This window comes from Lemur catta, chromosome 4 (genome assembly GCF_020740605.2).
Source record: "Lemur catta isolate mLemCat1 chromosome 4, mLemCat1.pri, whole genome shotgun sequence".
Lineage (NCBI taxonomy): Eukaryota > Metazoa > Chordata > Mammalia > Primates > Lemuridae > Lemur > Lemur catta.
Window position 1 is genome coordinate 76,015,192 of NC_059131.1, and position 21,386 is coordinate 76,036,577.

Below are 21,386 nucleotides of genomic sequence, written 5' to 3' on the forward strand. Positions count from 1 at the left end.
AAAACTGTTTTTCTCTTTTCAGACATGAAATGAAAATGAAATAAAGCAAATGACTCTCATCACAAGACACTGTACAATCACGTTGCTCTGATCTGGCAGACCAGCTGCGTCTTACTCCATATAAACTGTTCATCTTAAAAGTATTCTTGTGCTTGGGCTTCTGCCCCAGGTTGTCAGCACCAGAATGATAGAATCCAACCGGAACGCAGGCTTCTGGGAGCAGAGCTATGGCCATGCCTGACGTCCAGGTGGGTTGAGTTGGTCCCTGAACAAGCTCAGCTCTCAGAGGCAGGGAACACAGGGGACAGGCCCCAGGAACCCCCTTCTCCTGTTACACAGTACAACTGCTGAGAGCTGGGAAAAGTGTAACACACTAGGACTACAAACACAATTTTAGCAGTTCACATTTAGTTAGCTGCATAAAAACAGCCACATCTCTGGCTTTTAATCAAAATCAGTATATCTTAGTGTGATCCCTTTTCTACCTCCATGAGAAATCGTGAGTGGGGCTCACTGACCACTGCAGATTTCTGGGCCCCAGCCAGGCCCCTTGAATCAGTCTCTGAGGGTGAGGTCAGCGTCTAATTTTTAACCAGCTTTGAGAAAGTGACAAGCTGGCTTTAATAAAGCAGCTTCTCCAATCTCTAGGATTTTGATCGCAGAAGACTTCCTTTTAGCCTATGAAATTTAACTTGAAACTCATGCTGCAGCTGACCAGCATTTCACTAACATGTTACCCTATTTTTAATAGGAAAATGCTTGTGGTTTCTTCTAGTCTTCCATGTGTATCATGTTCTGTTAATCTACCACGATTGGCCAAACTTGTAACTGGCAGCTTTTTTTCCCCTTGAAAACTTTAGTCTCATTGGTTCGGGTGGGAAGAGGAGACTGCAGGTAAAGGTTCACTCCAAACTCAACCTCCCCACATGCTGCGGTGACTTCTGATCACCCACAGGCCTAACTGCGCACAGCGCAGGGCCCACCTGGAAGCCCAGCAACAGGGCACACTCACCTGGAAATAAGTTTCCCTCCCACGGTCCACCCTGTCCAAAGCGCCCTTCTCATTATGGCCTCTGTCCCCGATTCGACCACCTCAAATCTCGTGCTGTCCAAATCCACTCTATTCACTTTTAAATTTATCACTCACATCGCCACCAGAGCGAGGTTTGTTTAGAGACATTATGAAGATGGCCACTAAGGCCAACACAACCCCCAGACTAGGGGGGCCGCAAGGGCTAACCTCCTGTGCAACGCCGGAGAGGAGAGGGGCGATGACACGGCCCACTGCGGTCACTGACTGCCCCAGGCCAATGACGGTGCCGCTGGCCTGGGCCCCGCCCACGGTCAGCTGGAGGTCCGTGATGCACGTCCTGCCGATGGCGGTGGAAAAGGACAGGAGAGTGGAGGAGAAGATGACAGTGCCCACGGTGGGGGCCGTGGAGTAGAGCAGCAGCAGGGTGCAGGTGAGCGCGCTGGAGTGCAGCAGCAGCCTGTGAGAGTCCTGCTTGTACAGCCGTAGGATGGGCCCCAGAGCAAAGCTGGCTGTGGCCCCCAGGGCGCTGCTGTAACTGATGAGGTAGCCCGTCACCTTGGGCCGCACTCCAAAGCGCTCCTCCAGGGCCAGGACGAAATTACTGTAGTACAGCATGACCGCCACAGCCATCAGCAAGCGCACTAGAAATATGTCCCACATTTCAGAAAATATCAGGCTCTTCATGTCCTGCAAGGCCGACACCACTTCGACCCAGGGAGGCCAGGCAGTCTTCTCCCTCGTCCTGGCCCCACGGGTGGGGGCTGCTTCCTGCACGTCACAGTCGCTCTTGCCAGACAGCACGTGGGTCTTACCCCATTGCAGGCCATTTCCTGTACTGCCCAGTTTTGCTTCACTCCATGGTAACAGCCAAACAAGACCTGTTAAAATGGCATAAGACCTGTTAATTTACTGAATTCAGACAGTGTCTCCTCAGGGAAGAGGCAATTATTTGCATTAGGTTACAAATCTATATTTTTGTACTAGATTTACTAGTCTGTATTTTGAATCCAGTTTTTCCCCATTCTCACAACTCTATTTTGACATCAGGATTCTGGAAAAAGACAATTCACCTCTAAACAAGAACATTAAAATTATACCTACGAAATATTCTGTTTTTTCCCCAGCTCAAGAGCCTATGATGGTTTCCTATATCCCTTCATTTCACATGTAACTTTTATAAATTTAAATTCTTCCCTTCATTACCTAACTCTCTGTCAATCATCTGCTCATCTATCTGTCCATCTAAACCATCCCAACATCTAATATTCACAAATGCTTAAGCCAAACACTAGGAATATATTAACCAACCAGACAAAGCCTATGAGATCCCTGTACTCAAGGAACTAAAACCTAACAGGGGGTTCAGATAAGTACATAGGCAACCAGATGACAATGAAAGGGCCATGCTGGGGAGGCACAGGCTGCTACGTGCAGCGACAGCCAGCCTTGGCTTGGGGGCTGGGCAGGGACAGCCTGTCAAACTGTCCCTAGCAAGCACCTGCCTGGATCCTCCCCCAGTCAGGGCCACCTGCCTTCTGCTTCTGCAGGTCACAACTGCAAAACATCAGGGGAAGCCATTTTCGTAGATCCCGATGCACAGCCTTACATAGCAGCTATGACTGCCATTCAGATAATCCTATTTCTGCTCTCGTGACAGCACGTTCTTGCCTGACATTTCATTTATCCTATGTCATCCAAGTAGAATGACCCCTTTCAATCAATGTCCAAAAATGTTCTTAAAACTGAATTCAAACTTGCCATTCTAGGATATTCTTCCAAACTCCCTATTGGTTTTTCACTACTTCAGCATTTAAAAGTTTCATTCAGACCAGTGGCTACTCAGTGCTGCCTCATGTTGTTTTCAGCACCTTCACATGTGTGTGTAGTTTTTCCAAAGCATAGTGTACATGCTTCAGTCATGGACAAATTTATGACAGAAAACCAAACACATGAGAGCACAGATCTGGGCTTTACAACGATTCATTTACTCATTCAATATTATAGAGCATCTGCTGTATGTCTGGCCTAAAAATCGGCAAAAGGAAAAGGCAACCCGAAAACAATCAGTAAAGTGAAAAGCAACCTACAGAATGGACATGATTTGCAAATCATGTATCTGATAAAGGATTAATATCCAAAATATATATATATAAGGTACTCCTATAACTCAACAGAAAAAAAAATAACCTCATTAAAAAATGGGCAAAAGATTTGAATAGACATTTCTCCAAAGAGTAGCCATCAGGTATGTAGAAAATTGCTCAACATCACTAATCATCAGGGAAATGCAAATCAAAACTATAATGAGAAATCACCTCACGCTTGCTAGGAAGGCTGGTGTGTATATATATACATATATATATGTGTGTGTGTATGTGTATGTATATGTATATATGTATATATATAAATAGATATACTATATATACTGTACATTTTATATATATATATAAAAAACATAAGGAGGTTAAGGAAAATATAGAGGAAAGGAAACCCTTATACACTGCTGGGGGAATGTAAATTGGTACAGCCATTATGGAAAAGAATAGGAAGGTTCTTCAAAACAACTTTCATTTTTGGACAATGAGTCTACCTATTCTGAGAAAAACAAATCATAAGGTAGGTAGAATGGTCAGTATGAGTACACAAAACAATCTTCTCATGATTGAATGTCAACTCACCAGCATTGAGAATGAAGACAGAAAAACAGATGAAGGCTGTAAGATAAAACCCACCATCTAATTCAGTGAGATAGCCACCGACCACTGGGCCTAAGATGAAGCCCACACTGGACGCTGTATTGAAGTGCCCGATTACGATTGGCCGTTCCTTCTCTGCAACCAGATCAGAAAGCAGAGCCCTTGAGATGGAGAGGGTGTGTTTAAAAATACCTGCAAGGGGACAAGAAGCACGCACTGTAACTTTTTCCAGACCCAAAGTATCTCCCTTATGATGCTGTGCTAATCTCTACTCCTGAAGGAGTTCTCATCTGCACTTTCCTGGACCTCTGAGACCTGCAGGATCCATCCCACCATAATGAGACTCCTGGTCCGGCACCACCATCCTAGCCAGTCACCTCATCTTCGGCAACCAAGCCCCTGAGCCCTTGCTTGCTCGCACCCCGTCACAATGTCCCAGCACCTCCAGTCCTGTTATCCAACTGCAATTCATGGTGGCTTCTACAGAGAGAGTTACCACTCTTTATTCATTCACTCACTGAACCATGTTCACTGCATGCCTACTGCATGGCAAGCACTGATCTTGACCCTGCGCATAAAGCAAGGAACAGAGGCCAAAAAAAAAAAAAAAAAGAAATATATATATATATATATATATATATATATATATATATGCAAAGACAGATATCACTGCCCTCATAGAGCCTGCATTTTCACTGGGGGACACAGATATACTAGAAGGTGATAAAGATTATGGAGAGAAATAAAGCTGGGAAGAGGACAGGGAGTGAGTAGAAATCTGCTGGCACAGTCATCCAACCAATACAAATGGATTTTCTGCCAGCAAGAGGCTTGTAAATTTGTTGACCAAACAAACTGAAAACTGTGACATGACTCTTAATAAGAGATTAAAGTGAGTTTAACAACTTTACACTCCTCGCACTTCAGCAGATGTTTGACTCCTCATGCACCCGGACACCCATGTGAAAAACACACTTGTAAACATGCTGATGGATTTCACTACTTTGATCAATACATAGTAGGAGCTCAATAAATGCTGCCGGTGAGTCCGCCTGAATCACTCTTGACTGCGATGTGACACATGGTTTTCAGTGATCTCCTGCAGGCAGTCTCACCCTACACAACACTGTACCACTGTGAACTTCAACACATTGTTCCTATTAGTCTATTCCCAGCTTTGCCTCAATGTTAGTGTGGGTGTTGGCCCAATAACCAGCCTCTTTGGAATCCCTTTCAGAATCAGGTAGACAGACTCTCTCTAGACCTATTTCTTTAAATGTCAGAAAGGACTGGGCCAGAAGATGATTCCTAAAAAGTCTTACAGGAATCCTGTGATTATTTTTGAAATTTTATCAATGTCAGGCTCACCTTACAACACACAAGGGAAGAGGGCTGTGCTAAGAGTACCCACGAACAACCCAGCCTAGGCTCCTCTTGTCTTTCAGAGGTTAGGGTGGTGGACAAAGAGGGCAGGGGAAAATCGGGTGTCCAACTCAGGTACTTCAACCTCAGGCACATTCAGAGTCAGTGGCTCATTTTCAGGACATAAGGATCTGAATCCACAACTGACTTTGTGCAGCAGAACCCGGGTGAAGCTCCCCAGGGTTCCCTCCTGTTCACAGACCACCAAACACCGTGGAGGTTACACGGGCAAAAAGGAATTTTTATATGAAGCTCTCCTTGTTTGCAAAATTTGTGATGTTCATGTAACAGGACTATCACTACTTAAAACAGGCTCATTTCATATTTAATAAAAACATTCTAATCCTCCCCATAGATCTCTAACCATTTTGTAACAAACCTAGATTCTTATTCACCCTCCTTAGCTATTTCTTTAGAATTACGAACAGTACATACCACTGAATGATGGAATGTATTATATTGTTGAAAGACAATAGCCAACCAAACCAAGAACAATAAATTTGATAGCAGGGGCACATGGAACATCTGTCAATTGGATTTTGTGTGTGGTGGTGGGTTTGTTAGGATAATTGACCACATTTAAGCAAAGACCTTCATAAAGCATTTTTTTTTCTCAGTCAACAAAAGAACACAGTATGAACTTTGGAGTGTGAACTCAATAAACTTTCAGAGTTCATATATATGCCACAGAAATGGTGTAAAAATCCAAAATGATTTGACCAACTGTATGTTCAAAAGGACTTATTTTATGCTCTATTCATTTGGAGTGTCAGTTAAAAATGTCAGCTTAACTGAATATGGGCAGACGTCCAGTGCTGTAGACTTAATGACCAGAGTGGCAAAGTTTGTTGGTGCTCTAGTGGGCAAAATGTTTCAATGAATGGACAAAATAAAATGTTAGAAATGGTCAAGACCAGTCTGGAGACAGAATGCTAAGCCATGAGCTGCTACAGCAGAATCCTAGCTTCCCCCTCAATCAGTGGTCAGAGTTACAGGCTACAAGAAGAGCTACAGAGGTAAATTTCAATTTGAAGTTGGGAAGCCCAATTACAAAACTATAAGCTCACCGAGGGAGGGAATGGTAACCATAGTGCTGGCCAAAGACATTTAACAAATTCCTACTGACCGAATGTAGAGTCCCCACAACAGGACGGAGGCAGGTCCTGACATAGTAGCATAGTCATTCACACTGACAGCCCTGAGGGCCTCTGGGCTCCAGCAAATACAGGGTTCTTAGCTTTGTCAAGTAGACACAGCACCCAGCCATGCTAATCACTCAATCAACAGCAGCTGCTGTGTTACAGTTATCGTAATTGCTGTTGTCATTATACTCTCTTTATGTAAGCACTAATCAAAGAGGCAATGTCAGGCAAGAACAGGCTTTATATACAGAGACAGAGATTTAGTTTTAAGACAGACAGACAGACAGACAGACACACCCACACACACAGGGGCCAGAACTCACCTGCAGGAACTCTAGCCAGGACAAACAGGAACACATTGGTGGCTGCTCCAAGGAGGAGATAGCCCAGGGCACTGAGCAGAATGCACACCAGCAAGGAAGCCCGTCTTCCCACCAGGTCGCTCCAGCAGCCCTGAGGAAAGCAAGAGACAGAAAGCCCTTTAACTCGCTCTGGGGTCACCAAGAACCACTACCATGCAAACACCCAAATCAAAGTGACCCAGTGGAAAACGTCAGAAGATCTGGTCTAAGATCCTCAGGTGTTCAGTTCCATTATGCCACTTGCCAGAGTATGTTATTTGCCCTGGTCTTCTACACGGTGACTGGAAAAATACCACGTAGTTTTCTTTGTCCAAAAAAAAAGCCTGATGATCGGGAGAGACCAGCAAGTATAATTTATAAAGCCTCAGTTTTGTCTTTCATTCTCATTACTTTATACAGCTAAACTCCTCAGAAACCATGTTTGCTGTTGAGAAATTTTGAAAATACTGAAAATACCTCACAATCCCAAACCTACTTATATTTTTAACAAAGTGGTCATATAATACAGTATTTTGTAACTTGCTTTCTTACGTAATAGGACTGGAATATCATTGCATGTCGTTAAAAATTTGCCTTTGTTATTATAGTCATTCCATATTCCACTATGTACCAACATTTACTCAACAAATCTACTTTTTGTTCAATTTTTGGTTCATTTCAATTTGTCAAAAACATAAATAATGCCACAATAAGCATCCTCACAGCAAACTCTCTGCAAACATCCTTGAAGATTTCCTTAGAACAAACTCCTAGAATTGGAGTTTTTAGGTTAAAAGGCAGGTATATGTTTAGGCATCTAACATACACTGACAAATTACTCTCCAGAAAGATCTATAACCCCACATACCATGTAGTTAGGAGAGTCTCCATTTCTCCATATTTCAACCAACACTGTGTACTGTCAATTTTTTAAAATTCTGCAATTTTGTAAGTGGCATATTTTTCTTACATTTACTTTTTTCCCCCAATGAGAGAATTTTCTTTTAACGTGTGTACTATTTGCATTTCCTCTTGAGAGAAGCAAGCAGTGCGTATCTGCCAGTTATAACTCCCACATTCAGGAAGCCTCAGGGCACTGCCAGGGCAGGCTGCCTTCTGAACCATCCTCAAGGCAAGTGAGGATGTCCACTAAGACCACAGAGGTGGCCCAGGATGAAGCCTGCCCAGCAGGGAATGATAACCTTCACGGTGACTGGCTGAACACCCCAGCGCCTCTGAAAGTCTGGATGTGAAGCACACAGAGAGGAAAGTAGGGAGAAGAAGCTGAGAGACACACAGGGAGGAACTCGGCAGAGGCCAGTGAGGAAGGAAGAAGGCCCAGAGAGGTGGTGGTGGCTATATGGAGTCCTGATGGCCCCGTGGGCAGATCATGGATACCTCATGGGACAGATAGCAGCAAGTGAGCAGAGCTCCAGGGCTGCCTTTCTAGCTCATTACTGCAAAACCTCCACACTCTATAGCAACAGGCCTAGTTAAAAACAAGCCTCACTTGCAGGCTGAAAGCCCCGGCCTATAAAGAGACAATTGGAAGTCACTGGGTGAGGCTTCTAAAAAAGTTCTTTAGAGGTGGCGGAGGGTGGTGGCTAACTCAGCCTTGGGCTCTTCGCTTAGCGCATCCCCATGTGCTGAGCTTGAGCAGCCTCTAGCTAAGGATGGCAGAGCAGGACCACAGCAGGAGCCTTGGCCTCTAGAGGCAACTCAGATACCTGGGCAGCCTCGGGTGGCGTGCTTCACTTTTTCTCTTCAGAGCGCTCAGAAAAGGCTGTTACTCACAGGTGGACATCAGCCTGACCGACATGCCCAAGGCAACCAGGGCACCTCCATGCCGACCCATTTACATATTGAGGCTCTGGGTGAGGTGATGTTTGAAAAAAATGTCATTGCCTTAAAATAAAAATTGCTAAACGCCATGACAGCAATGGAGCGTTGTTTGAGCAGAGTGAACAGGGTCCCCAGTGCTGTGTGATGCCCAGCAAAGTCCCAGTTCCAGAACAATGCTCCAGTCTGTCAGTCCTGGCTGGAGGAGACTGGATCCACAACCCTTCCGTACCCTCTCCAAGTAACCATGGAAGCAACCTCAGCCAGCTGCCCTTCCTTGCTAGTAGACAACTATTCCTGCTCATGCCCTTTCCCTGTTTTTGTTGATATGTTTATCTTTCTCTTAAGGACAACAAAGATCTCTTTACATAAGGACATAAACTATCATAACATTCCTCCAGGAAACATTTTAAGGGTAAATCCTCCAAAATACTGTCATCCTTCTCCAAGTCTATTCCCCAACTTTCATTAGAATGGATTTCAGAAAATTCCCCATTCTCTTTTGATCTGGGTACAGGGGTCACTGGTCTCCTGGGGGTCACAGGGCAGTGGTATAATCTGGTAATTACACTCTGGGCCCTGGCCAGGTTACCTGGGTTCAACTCTGAACTCTTTTCATTCCTTACTCCTTGACCTCGGACATACTAGTTAATCTCTCTATGCCTCAGTCTCTCTATCTGTAAAATAGGAACAATAATGATATCTGCCTCAGATTATTTTTCCCTTCAACATTTTCTATGTGCTTAATATAAAATGAGTCGTTAAAGACCCACACCCACCCTCTGTGGCTAGTTATCACCAGGATTAAAGGAAATACAGTTCTCGTAACAGGGCCCAATACATCATAAGTACTTTATAAATGCTAGTCATTTTATTAAAATAAATACATTAAAAAAATTAGCCAAATCTGACAGAGCATACTTTTTCTTCATAAAGATTTGTTCTTAAATTTTTTTATAAAACTTATGATTAAATATGTACTTATACATGTATTGATTAAAAAGGAAATTTTAATTAGGTATTTCTCTATCTGAAAGATTTCTAAGGAAATTTTTTATTAAATTCCAGCTATAAGATGTATGAAATGTGCTTTATAAGCACATAATAAAACAAAGGATGAATTTGAAAAAAGTGGGTAGGGGTATAGGTGGAAATAAAAATCCACATTCTTAAAATGCCAACTATACGCCAGGTGCTCTGACAAGTGATAGTATAGAAATAAATAAATAAAAGCTGGTCTTTATCTCAATGAGTCCAGAGTCCAACAGAAGAAAAGTACTTGAATAATTAACATACGCTGTGACCTAACATCTCTGATAAATATACACATCAAATATATGGGGAGTGAGTTTCCAAATAAAGCAGAAAAGGTATTTACTGGGAATGTAACATAAATTCTCCTTTCATGAGAAAGTATATGAAATATGACATTTTGCCTGACAAGCAAGTATATTGGTCCCCTTCATGATCTGATAACTCTAGTTATCAATTTATTTTTTTATATCATTAAGGTAATGACAGGTGACTTTTAGGAAAAAATATGGGCTTGGCATCTGAATATGACATTAGGTGACTTAGTCAAATTATTTAAACTCTGAATCTTAATTTCCTCCCACAGAAAAAGGGGATACCAAACTACTTGGCTGTGTTATTAAAAAGTTTCAATGAGAATAAAACTATTATTGTTACACAAATTTAATATATGAAAGACTTTAAAAAAAACAGGGAGTAGCTATTTACTTAAGAATTCCTTATGAAATCTGAATTCCTTTCAAAAGTATATTTTATAAGAAAGCAACTCTTAGGAAACATAAATATACTTCATGTTCACTAAATGTGAGACCACCAACCCAGATATCGAGACCAAAGTCATTAATGATCAATCTGGGAGGCTACACTGACTATTCTATTAAACTACCTGAACCACCAGACACTGAGGTCTCAAGACCAGTGTGGCTATAGCAGACTGAGCCAGGGATAGAGGAGGGGATGATCAGTTGAGGTCTCCAAAGTCCTAACAAATGAGCGGTCAGAAGCAGGAGAGTGACAAAATCATGTCCGGATCTTTCTACTCCATGTTGCAGACACACAACCACTCCAAACGGCTCCTTCTGTCTATACACATAAGTCTTATAAATAATAATGCATTTAGTTCAAAATGCACAACTTAAAATAGGATAATAGAAATCTAAGGGGATTTGATTAGTGTCAATTAAGCGAAACAAACAATAAAACTGGTAATACCTTTTGTTTACATTTTTTTCTTCAGTAAAAAGTTAGCACGGAATTATAAGAAGAACATGTTACAATTTAAAAATTATTTTCTTCCCTGAACTCTTATTCAGTGTGTTCCATTCAGAAAAGGCCATCTACGCTGTTTAGGCCAACACCTCCTCACGGGTCAAACAAGGAAGACAAATACCACAAGGATACTTCTTGATCTAACAACACTGTATATTCTAATTATCTGCACACCTCCTTTTTGGTAAACCTCAAGCCCCCAGTTTTACTGCAGCCGTGATGGATGAACCTTAGAGTCATGTGATCATGTGTTCAAGACACATTGCCAGATAGAAGATAACTTACCACCAATGTGCTAGAAAAGAGTTGCAAAACACCATAGGAGGAGCCTGCAAAAAACCAATCAATAACATCAATAAAATCAGCTAGACCTATTACGAAAATGAATTAATGTGATAACAATTACATAGGAATTGATAGAAAAACATTAGGGAACAAAGGCCATTTTTAAAAAAGGAACTTGTCCACATCTTTTTTTCTAGTTGAAAAAATATAAATAATATAAAGTTTAATAAAAGGTTATTAAAATAAAATTGAGGGTAAGCAGAAGTGAGAATAAAGGCAAGTGTTGACCTTGGGGACCCTTTAAGATAGTCCTCCTTCCATCACGTGAGGACCGGGTAGCTCCAATTGTAAAATTCCATAGAGAGTACTCAGGGGAATAGAAATTTGAATCCTAGAAAAATCCTACTAAGTCTTAAAATTTTAATATTGTCTCATATGCCTCTAATGTTTTGCAGTTTTATAAAACACTTTAATTTTATAAAGAATTTACAAAGTTCTCTAGAGTTCTTTTACCTCCATTATCACGTAACATGTCCCTTCTTCTTTTCCTGAAAACCTTCATGCCATTGGGTAATTCAGTGTAATTCCAAGTACATTTTTCCAGGGAAATACAAATCATGGCATGCATCAGGATTTAACAAATATTATGTACAAAACTGTCCCCAAATGCTTGCCCAGTTTCTGCACGATCAAGGGCTGTTAGTCTTCATGATTTCTCATTAATTAACAGAGTCCTAAGCGCTGCTATCTCCTGCCTCTTTCCTAACTCAATGCCTTCTGGATGGAATTTCTATGCTACAAAGACAAAGAAATGCTACAGTCCTCTATAATATGTTGGTGGTGGTGTGGGAAACTTGCAACTAATTTTCCAAGGCTCATTCAAACCTTTCCCACACGGTGTGATTTTTGTGGACTATGTTTCTCTCCCATTAGGTTATGGGTTCCTGTAGGCAGGAGTCCACACCTACCCTTTAACACACACAGCCAGCTTCTCCAAGAAGCTCAGTAAGTACCTGTTACACCACTGGTGATATGAGACATGGGGCTAAGGCTCAGACCTCAAAACCTCTTCAAACACAGGTAGTCTAGGAAAAGATCCATTATATTTGCTCTAGGGTAATATTTTTAGACATTCTGGAAATTTGTTTTATCTAATTTTCCACTTACCTTTGGGTAATATTTAGCTATAAGACTACATTGTTTTCAGGTACTTAGTTCCAAGGATTTAAAATTCAATGCTACGAAAATGAGCAGTATTGACCACTCACCTACTATTCCAGCAACTGTTGGACTTGCTCCAAGGGACTTGATGTGAAGGCTCAATAAAGGGACAACCATGCTGACACCAAATAAATCCTAAAAGAAAACAAACAATGACTGGCTCAAATTAGTAATCAAAGCCTAGATGTTTTTAAACTAGTAAACATAAAATTATAACCCGATTTTAAAAACAAAACCAGTATCCAAAATTTTGAGCAAACAAGAAATTATAATTGTATTCCATAGTATATTATACTAATCAGTTGCCACCTGTAAATGCCTGGATTACCCTGACCTAGAATCCAGTTTGGCTTTACCTCCTTTGTAACTGACACTTTTCTTCTTCTTCTTCTTTTTTTTGTGCATATTAATTATATTGTTTATATATCTTTGATCATTTTTATAGTTCTTTGAACACATTAGCAAACTTTATACTTCCTAAATATCTTTTAATTAGACTTTCTTTAAATAACCAAGCATTGAAAACTTTACAAAAACATTAATTATTCTAAAATGGTTGAGGTTCCTTTTTTCCCTTAAAGAGTCTAACAGGGGTGGGAGTGTCTTTTGTAGACACATCTATTTTCAAAGGCTGTAACTGACTCTTAACGTTCAAGGAGGATATGCTACAAAAGTTCCTTAAATAAAATAAGCAAACAACCCCAAATTTTCTGTGGATAATGAAGTGGGAAAAAATGGAGGCATAATTCATATTTATTGAAGAAGCAGAACTTGCTTAGAAATATAAATTTCCTTCTGGAGTTAGCAAAAGCAACCAATGTCCTACAACCTGTGGTTTATACCCTTACAAGGTGATACTTGAGAAGAAAGGCTCAGTATAGCAGGAAGGGGAGAAGGCTGGTATACTGAGGGAAGGCCAACTCTTTGCAGCTAAGTCATAAAAAGTACATGGGCTTTGGGGTCAGACAGACAGTTCTCAATTACAGCTTCATTACTTACTAAACTGTGTCCTTGGAAAGTTATTTAAAATTGCCAAGCTTTGCTGCTATCATCTCTAAAAAGAAGAGTAACTGCCTGAACATTAAGTGGCATAATGGCTGAGAAATGCCTGATATACAATAGAAGCTCAAACATATCTTCTTCTTTCCTCAGTTCTGGGGATAAATATGGATTCGTTTTGCTAGGTATTCTGAGTTAATAGGCAGACTTTTATTTTTTCCTTTAAGCTTTTTTCTTATTCTCATTTCACTTGGTTACTTGCTATAACTGGCTTAGGGGAAGAAACATTGCACACAAAGTTTTCTTTATATTCAACCTGGATTCCTTCTCCCATTAAACCTGGTTAAGTGGAAAGAAAGAACATGCATGAAAAGCATTTTTTTCTTTGGACCCAGAGCTAATCTTTTGCTCCGCCCGCCAAGCTATGCATTCACATAATTATAGAAACATAAACTTCCACATACACTTTTGGTGGGCCTTGTCCATGGTTACATCTTTAGGTGGCCATATAGCTAACATCTAGTGACCTTAAATAGCTCACAAATTTACATTAGCAGAATGATGGTTTATTATTTCTCTTTTACAATTATTTAAAATTTATTTTGGGTCTGAGCCAATTTCTTTTGGGCTTCACTGTCATTTGTATCCCATCAGTCTACTGATGTTTATATCATTTAAAAGACTCATAATGCAACAGCCACCTATTGAGTCTTCTGGATCTTTCAGAAAAGGAAACTCAATCGCACAAAAAGGTTTTTTTTGATTTAAAAAAATGCCAGTACCACATGTCATTTAATATTCAAATGGTTACTATAAATAAAAGATGAAGGGAAATATTTAAGTCCATAAGCTGAGGTCTATGGAAGGTAAATATGAAAATACAGAATCATAAGCAATAACTGATAATTGGTATTATTTTAGCACTTTGTGAGTCCAAAAAAATACTATCTTTTTCCAAGGAGGCTAGCCACTGTTTCCTCTCAGGAAGTTCTGTTCAAAAATTGTTTTCTCCTTTACTATAAAAGGTAACTCCTGTCTGCTTCTGAATCCACAGCTTCTTCAAAACCACTAATGTTGAGTGCACACTGCATTTGGCGACTGGTCATGTGCTTCTAACCATCCATAAGGAAGTCAGGTCAGAGGTAGCCACTTAAACCTTTCACCGAACATCAACATTTCTCAATAAAAACTGAGGAATGCATACATTCAAAAGTTTCAGGACCCTTTCCAGGGTAGGAATCCCAGTATTTCTTGATTAGTAGATTAGTATCTCAACAAAAATAAATTATCACCTCACTAACGCTGATGAAATGGAAAACAAATCTTACCAAATATCTGGAGGAAAGAAGTGGTTGCAATAATAGATCTCAGCACCATCTTAGCATCCTAACCCAAAGATGGCCTAAAGGGTCATCTTAGTCTTCTCTTTAAAACAAATTAAAACCTTGAAGTACTGATAAGAGCTAAATCCAGAACATTTTAGCAAATGACTTCTCTGATCTTGTTCCCTTCCTCTCCCAAATCAAAAACCATTTTCCCCAGGAGTCTTAGGGGTCTTTACATCTCTAAATTTATTAAAAATAATGAAATTATGTATAATATTCCTTAGAATCCTTCAAGGATACACAAAGTTACATATATTTTAATTGTTTATGACATTTTTCATTTTAAAAATCCCCACTCTTTTTTAGCTTTTGGGAAATCTCATATCTTTCCCTGAACATATTATACACCTAATGATTCTCTTGAATACACTATTAAAGTTATTGAAATTTTACATCAGGCTTGCTGTATTATACTTGCTAAGTACACAGCAACAAGACAACAAACGAGAAGCTGGGAATATTCAAATCTGTACTGGGAGGCTGACCGTAATAAATGATCTGTGAATTGCTTTGTTTTATTGTAAAACTCAAACTATTTTGAATTCTAGGTAATGTCAGTTTCCAAACTCTCTGAACCCTAGCTTGGGACTTTTCAGGTACAGGTTTGAATTTTTTCATCTGGCAAAACCAGCCCAAGTACCTTCTGAGGTAGGGCAGCGTGGGGTCCACATCTACCAGAGGGTGGATGGCAGCCAACTCCCTTTCCAAGTTTGAAGAACCACCCACGCTTGCTGGTTTTGAATTCTAGGTGAAACTGACTGGAAAGTAAAAGAGGCATTTGCATCCTGAGACTGAAATAATAGAGATTAAAGGGACAGGGGTCAGAAGGAGTGCCAGATTCTGAAGTCAAAGACATGAAGTCTGAGGGTGGGGCCCGCAATGAGAACTGGCGGCAGAGATCTCTAAGAAGTCACCCTCCCTCAGTGTCTCGTGGTTCTGTGTTCACAGCAATTTGCTGAATATGCTTTCATTATGGTCTTAACTATTAACTCAACATAGAACCTTTCCTGACTGTTGGACACCTTGCATGCAGACTGCCTCTCTGCTCCCGTCCTACCTAAACATGGCTCAGCATCCTAACTCCTAACTCTAGCGAAGCAGCAGGCTGGGGAGAAGTGGTGGTCTGAAACTGCATCTGGGCAGAAAACAATGAGTCCTCTTTGCCAGGGCCCAGTGCCACCTGACACTACCTTAAGGCCTCAGAATGCAGCCTTCTCCATTGACACTTCATTTACCATCAAGATACAGTCCCAGCAAAGGGAAAATACTACTGGGCTCTTATTCCAGGTCTGTCGTAAACTGGACCCACAACCAGGGCTACTGGACCAGGCCTAGACTTGGAAACGGAGGAGTAAGGAGGTGAATCTAGGGTTTCTGTAGATAATGGCCCAGAAACTACCAACATAAACTTACTAGTAAGATGATACGTTCTTAAGTGGCAGAATTGTATACTACAATACTGGAGCTCCACAGCACCTACCACATGGCAGGTATTCAGAAATTCCATGAATCAGCTTTCTAAACTTTCCATTCTATCCGTGAAATTACTATTTAGGGGCCAAACCAGGACACGCACACAAATCATGACGAAACCAAACCTGTGTTGCGCAATATACACAGTTTCATCGACAGGCGGATGTGTACAATTCACTCCAATTTGCATTTTTAACATTCAAGCCGACCAAGAACACTAAACAAAATGTGCCTAATTCTGTCCAAGTGGGGTCGTCACTACCCATTCTGAGAAAAGGGCCTGGGTGTCCCTACCGTGCCAGCAGTCACCGCAGTGGCTGGGCTTTCCCAAGCCTGCCCAAGCCCCTATCCTCCGCCCTGCAACCGCTGCACCTGCCACAGCATTTAACACCTGGGCCACAAGGAGTCACACATGAAGCTGGTGTCAAAGCCTCTTAAACAGCAGGGAGCGGCAGGGGAGGCGAAACTGAGCCCAAGCGCCAGCGCGCGGGCCGACAAGGCGCTGTGGCCAGGTGCAGAGCGAAAGGAGTGATGGGGACCGAGGAGCCACCGACCAGGCGGACCGCGGGGTCCCAGCCCCGGCTGGGCTTTACAAGGCTCCGGGGGCCCCAAGAACGAGCGTCCCCCCGGGTCCGACGCCCGCAGGAGTCAGCGCTCGGCCCCCAGCCCCAGCCTCCGCACTCACCAAGAAGCCCACCAGGTAGAGACAGAGCAGGAAGCGGCGGGCTCGGACGGCACCGGGGCCGGCAGCCCCCGCCTCGGCCTCTGTCCTCCGCTTCTGCTCCCACTCCGGGGTCGTCAAGGCCAGCCCCGTGGCCGAGTCCACGCCGCGGCGACCCTCGAGCTCCATACCCGCGCCGGCGGGGGTCGCGGACGCCGCAGCAGCAGCTCGCCGGGCCCCGGCGCACCAGCCCCACCCCGAGCGGAAGGCGGCGGCGCGCGCCTGCGCAGAGGGAGCGCGGCGGGGTCGCTGCTCCGCGGCTGGGCGTTGGCGGCGCGAGGACGGCGCCCGGGTCGGGTTGCCTGCGTCCGGTGGGGCAGGGACAGGGACAGGGCCGTCCACCGGCCCGGCGTCTTAGGCAGGCGCCGGTTCTGTGCTGATAATGGTGATGCTTTCTGTTCCCTCTGGGTAAAATACCTGCTGTCTCTGTCCCTGGAGGGTGAGAGGGAATTGTGATGAGCTTCACCTGTCAGTGGTGACCAACCCCACGTGGAAAGGCCACAGACTGTCGCCACAAGTTGGCAGTGACAGACTCGGTATACGTTAGGGTGGCTCCCCAGGCTTCCATTTGCTTATTTGAAAAACGGGGGGAAATAATGTAGGCCAGTGTCTAGAGTTGTGGGAATTTTACATACACTTGTTGATTACTTTCTCCGGAGTTGTAAGCGCCAAGGAGCTTGGCCTTCTGAAGGTCCACGGGAAAATTAATTTGCAAAAGAAAGCTTGTAGAAAAGGGATAAAAATTTATTTAACATGTATGCATGGGAGCCTTCAGAATGAAGACCCAAAGATACAGGGGAAACTGTCCATTTTTATGGTTAGGGTCAACAAAGTATGGACAGCTAATATGATTGGACAAAACAGGTATGATCTAATGCTAATAGACTGAATAGGGAAACGCAACAAAGCCTCTTTGCCTGGGTTTTCTTGGCTTCTCTGAAGGTGCCTTCCTCCCTTCTGGGTACAAGGCAGGGCCCTCTCTGGAACGAGGGTCTTATGACCTACAGTCAAGCAAGGTTGATCAGATAATTTCTTTATGGCCAGTTTTTACACAGAAAGGCAGAGAGAAAGAGTAATTTTTTTTTTAGGTTTTATGACTGTCCTTTGGGAAGGAAAAAAGAGTTGTTTTCTGTGATCTGCCTTAGGGAAGAGAAATTCCAGTTTCTATGGCTAGCCTTGGGGGAGAATGGGACTGGGAGGTAGGACAATAGCAGAAGGTTAGAGAAAAACTTTTTGTTTCTTAGGCTTTGATTTTGGGCTATTTGTTTTCTGAGCCCCAACACGCCAATGTGAACAAGCCAGAGATGATCTCTGCCTGAGTTGAGGTTACAGTCTCATGGAGTAATAACAATAAGCACACAATAAATAAAATAATATCATGACAAATGATATAAGGAAGCAAGGTCTTGATGTGGAGACTAATGAGGTGGGAAAGAGCTACTTTAGAAAGGCAGTTTGGAGGAGGTGATGTGTAGGCTCAGAAGAGTTCAAAGATGTGTGTGGCTGAAACTTTCTAAACAAATTGAGTAGTCAGAGAGGTAGGCAGGGATGCAAATCATTAGGAGTAGAAGTTCATGACAGAGTTGTGGCACCTTATTCTGAGAGCAATGAAAGGAATCAAGCGGGTGCATGGCCCAAAATAATGTCTTTAAATTACTTAGCAAAGTACCTGACATGTGGTAAGTACTTAATAAATATTAACTATGATTACTAGCCCTCTTTTCTTCAGAAACCTATTTTATTACTTACTGTTTTTTCACTCTGGTATCCAGAAAAGTCTGACATTTTACTAAGATTTTGCTCAAATTTTCAATTTAATTTTGCATGTTGCTGAATACTGGTATCTGTTGAATTCAATCTTGCAAAGTTTCCCATGTGAAAGTCAGGGAACTGTTTAGGAAAGAATGAGATGCTGAGATTTAGAATGGAGACATATGATTGAATCCAGATGAAATGGACAATCTTGAACCTCCAAGTCACTCTAATCCTTTTTTGCCAATAGAAATAGTTTGCTCTCCTGTATCTGAGGAAACTAGCCCTCCTGTGCTTGAAATTTTGTGATTAACTCATTTGGGAAAGGGGCCTTGAAGGATACCCATGCACCTCAAGACCCATCAAGACCCTCCACTTTGGCCACTAAGTACATAACTTGGGTGAAATCTCAGCAGGCTTCAGGGGACAGATATGCACTGGGAGGAAATTGCTTACACCCCAAAAGAATTGGAAGACTCTGTTAATACATAATCAACAGAAAACTTAGAAACATATTGGGGGGAGGTCTTTAAGGCTGTTAAGTCAAGGAGGGAAAAATATAACACTAAATTAGAACTCATAGATATGGGAGCATTTACTAGAGATTCTGGATATAATATGTTATCTTGTGTAGCTGGAGGCAAGCCTAATAGTTTACTTGGTTGGTTGACTGAAACTTGAACTCAAAGGTGGCCTACATTTAATGAAGTTTAGATGCCTGAATTTTTCTGGCAAAATGTGGCGAAGGAAATCCAAAATCTTGGCAAGAATGTCCAAGTGGATTTACCACGTATAACCTACAATCCTAATCCCCAGATATATTCCACACAAAAGCCCAGAAGACACTCTCTTCACCAAGACATTGAGGAATATGTTAGTGGGAGATGCACTTGCATTCTTGGAAAGATTTGTGATTGCTCTCTTTTGTAGACCAGATCTAGCCATGGGACCATTGAGATGATTTCTCTGAGTTAAAGGAGGATAAGATTCCCGGATTATCAGAGATTAGGTCACAGCATTTAAAGTTCAAAGATAAGGTAGATACATTTACTGTTAAGGGCATCAACAATGCACCAGTAACCAATAATCAGAATCCCGTAGCCTTCAGGGATCTTAGACTATGGCCAAGTGACTGTCGTATCCCTAGGAATGAAATAGATAGAAAGCCTACCAGGGTACTGCTTAAGTTATGCAACAGAACAAATTCTAGGTCTGATACCCAAAACCCCGCCTTGATTTGCCACAAATCAAGAGAATCGCAGCGTCTTGCTCCATTACTACACCTATTTCAATTCACAAACAGAGCCCCTTGCTTGAAGGGAAGTCCAGGTAACCTCAAGGAAGAATCTTGTAGCATTCACATGAGTACGTACCATAAATATTCCTCTAAGCTTGCCCCTAAGGAAACTGTAGCCATTTACTGGAGTGACTGTGTATAGCAAAAAAAGGAATACCCAGTTATTTGGGAGATTACTAGACACTGGCTCTGAATTTACACTAATTCTTCGAGAGTCAAAATACTATGTGTGTCCCACAAGTCAAAGTAGAGCTGTATTGAGAGTCTCTGAGACCACACCCCCCAGGTTCAATTAATTATTAGGAGGACTCACAGAATGCAGCATATAGTCATACTTGTGGTTAAGATTTATTGCAGGAAAAAGATACAAAGCAAAATCAGCAAAGTGATTTACATGGTGTGAAGTCTGAAGGAAAACAGGCACGATATTCTAAGAGTCTTCTCCCAGTAACATCATATAGGACGTGATTAATTCCTCCAGCAATGAGTTGTGATGACACATGTGAGATACTGTCTACCAGAGAACGTCACAGAGATTTAGTGCCCAGGTATTTTGTGTGTGTTGGGGGTGGGGCTTGTTATATAGGCTCTTCTCTATTAAGCACCTGTCAAAACACCAGACTCCCTGAAAGAAACCAGGCATTTAGCATAAACCATATTGTTTGTACATACAGTTTAGGCACAGTGAGTCACTCTCACAAGTTAGGATGGTGGGAATACTACTTAAATCTGAGTTCCCAGACACCAACTAAGGGACAATATTTTAAGCAGAGCTTTTAAAGGATTACAGTCAGGTCTGCTATGGTAACTCTTTTTTGCACAGGATCTTAGAGTAGTCAGGCAATAAATGGAATCTTATCTCAAGTTTGACTCAGAGTGGGCCCAGTGGATCAATGGATATCCTGAGTTCCTGAACATATAACTAGAATAGTATACTCAACAACTGATAGTATTCACACATTAGCTCTCTGCCTCATAGGTGAGCTCCTTTATGGCAGAAAAGGGTAAATGGGAGCCCCTAGCACTTTCTTACCAAGATAGTAAAACAAAAGCAATACTTCCTTCCTGGGGGAATTAAAGAGATTAAGTTATCATAAAAGGCTTAAAAGAAACAAAAGTGGTTATACCTATCACATCCCCATTCAACTCATCTGTTTGGCATGTGAAGAAGTCAGATGGATCATGGAGAATGACTATTCACTATCATAAATATGGTCACGTGATGACTCCAACTACAACTGGTGTCCCAGATATACCTTTACTGGAATAAACCAACATGGCCCCTGGTACTTCATAATCAGCTACTGTTCTGGCTAATGCTTTCTCAGTCCATAAATATTTATAGGGAAAAATTGAGAAAAACAATTTGCTTTCACTTCACAGTATCAACAGTGCAGATTCAGAGTTTTGCCTCAGAGCGATGTCAGTTCTGCTGCCTCTTGCCATAATAATGTAGTTCACAGAGATCTTCATTATTTC

The 21,386-nt window shown here is 42.0% G+C and overlaps 1 protein-coding gene across 1 annotated transcript; it reads right to left on the reverse strand.

Annotated features, from left to right (window-relative positions):
- Nucleotides 1-1,106: 1,106 nt before the first annotated feature.
- Nucleotides 1,107-17,046, reverse strand: MFSD9 (major facilitator superfamily domain containing 9). The gene is made up of 6 exons (XM_045550327.1): nucleotides 16,823-17,046; nucleotides 12,328-12,415; nucleotides 11,060-11,103; nucleotides 6,617-6,746; nucleotides 3,712-3,921; nucleotides 1,107-1,911 (listed from the first exon to the last, which is right to left on the reverse strand). Exons 1-6 carry the CDS (start codon nucleotides 16,985-16,987, stop codon nucleotides 1,121-1,123), a joined length of 1,428 nt encoding a protein of 475 aa, XP_045406283.1. The 5' UTR covers nucleotides 16,988-17,046; the 3' UTR covers nucleotides 1,107-1,120.
- Between the last annotated feature and the right edge of the window lie 4,340 nt (nucleotides 17,047-21,386).

Coding starts and splice junctions, on each gene's coding strand:
- MFSD9 (XM_045550327.1), bottom strand. CDS start 16,987: ATGGAGCTCGAGGGTCGCCGCGGCGTGGACTCGGCCACGGGGCTGGCC. Junction 12,416..16,822: donor TCTACCTGGTGGGCTTCTTG/GTGAGTGCGGAG, acceptor GTTTTCTTTTAG/GATTTATTTGGTGTCAGCAT. Junction 6,747..11,059: donor TCTTTTCTAGCACATTGGTG/GTAAGTTATCTT, acceptor TGCTTTCCTCAG/GGCTGCTGGAGCGACCTGGT.